The sequence below is a fragment of the Drosophila obscura genome, unplaced genomic scaffold, assembly GCF_018151105.1.
Source record: "Drosophila obscura isolate BZ-5 IFL unplaced genomic scaffold, ASM1815110v1 contig_49, whole genome shotgun sequence".
Lineage (NCBI taxonomy): Eukaryota > Metazoa > Arthropoda > Insecta > Diptera > Drosophilidae > Drosophila > Drosophila obscura.
Window position 1 is genome coordinate 37,640 of NW_024542838.1, and position 1,746 is coordinate 39,385.

At 45.3% G+C, this 1,746-nt stretch overlaps 1 protein-coding gene across 1 annotated transcript; it reads left to right on the forward strand.

The window, feature by feature from the left end:
• The first annotated feature begins 639 nt into the window (after positions 1 to 639).
• LOC121404911 (proline-rich receptor-like protein kinase PERK8) lies at positions 640 to 1,323 on the forward strand. Its single transcript, XM_041595331.1, has one exon. The coding sequence runs from the start codon at positions 640 to 642 to the stop codon at positions 1,321 to 1,323; it is 684 nt and encodes a 227-aa protein (XP_041451265.1).
• The last annotated feature ends 423 nt before the right edge of the window (positions 1,324 to 1,746 follow it).

Consider the following 1,746-nt stretch of genomic DNA (forward strand, 5'->3'; position numbering starts at 1 on the left):
AATTATGTTGTTACAAAAGAGAAGGAGAGGAACTCCAAAGGAGCATAGAGCAAAAAAGAATGGGCAAAAAGTATGCATATGTGTGTATGTTATGTGTGTCAAAAATCACACTGCAGGAATAGAACCAAAGACAATATATGTATGTGTGCACATGCATACGTTTTTTACAGCGCTGTCGAAATATACCCTTCACTTTATAAGTGTAAGTTAATTTTGCAAGACGCTTACCACCCCAATATTAATAAACTTTTATTGTATATCCCTCCAATGATAATTTCTTTTAACATGGTATATTCGATAATAATTATCGGATATACTTATATAAAAGACTGCTCCCACCTACGCATCCTCAAATTGACTAGGCTGGGAGAACAGCCAGTAAGTATTGAGAAATATACAAAGCCACTAGAGCCGGTCCGATGCCATCGCTGCCAGCAATATGGGCATACACGCTCATATTGCGGCCGGCCATACATATGTATGAAATGTGCCGGCAGTCATGAAACAGTCCATTGCGAAAAGCCCAGATGCGTCGATCCGATATGTGCCAATTGTGGAGGGCAACATATAACCGCATACAGGGGCTGCCCGACCTACCAAAAGGCGAAAGAGCAGTTGTTGGACCGATTCAAGAAACAAATGGAGACCAAACAGCAGCCAATTCAACAACAACAGCAACCACAGCGTCGGCAACAGCCACTACAACAACAACAGCAGCAACACCAGCAACCATCACCATCTGCTGTCACGGCATCAACATCAGCCCTTGCTGCTGACCTAGACTCCTCTCCACCAATGGGCCTTCTTATGAATGCAACAACATCGGCACAAGCTGCCTCCATTCCAAAAATATTCCTATCAACAGCACTTCAGCCAACCCAGACACCAGTGACAGCAAGATTGCCATCCTCCTTGCCGGTGACAATGGTATCATCGTCGTCGACGTCGCCATTGTCGTCATCACCATCGTCGTCGTCGCCGTCACCACCGCCATTGTCGCCATCGTCGCCGTGGCCGACGCCGTCGCCATCGCCGTCGCCGCCACTGTGGACATCGTCACAACAAGATGTATCCAATCCCAACTCTCCGAACAATGGGTCATGGGCCTTGGACAATGATGATCTTATGGACGAAGATGCAGAATCGGACAACATTGAATACCACAGCGACCGCGAGGATGCCTACGAGGCATCACCCAGCGAAGACATGTCCATAGGCGAGGACGGCGGCGGCTATAGTGGAGACGATAGACAGGCTCCTAAAGATCACAAGGGCACCATATCACAGCTTGGAGAGCTCCTATCAAAACATGAATTCTATTAACAATATAATATATAATATGTCCATATCATTTCTCCTCTATATTTTCCAATATTATCTTTTGACACAATAATTAATAAAATAGAGATAAGAAAACAAAAACATTAGATATGAGATTATTTATATAGCCACTCCCTAGCTCATGTTTGCTGGAAATAAAGATCGTATAACGCTAATCCAAGATCAAATGTACGATCCTCACGTGCATATACGCGCAGTGGCGCCGGCAATCAGCCGTTCTGCATAAGGCGATTTTGTTCATTACGAGAGCAGCCCATGGCTGGAAAATCGATGATGGATCGATACACCAATGGTCTTGCTAACACTGCCAATCCAGAGTGGGAATCGATCGAGGTCTGCCAGCTCAGCCGGAATGCAGCCTTGAGCATGGAATGTCGATCTTGAATATATCGCCAAAATACAGCT

What these genes read in the sequence shown, in the direction of transcription:
- LOC121404911 (XM_041595331.1), top strand. Translation starts at nt 640, where the DNA reads ATGGAGACCAAACAGCAGCCAATTCAACAACAACAGCAACCACAGCGT.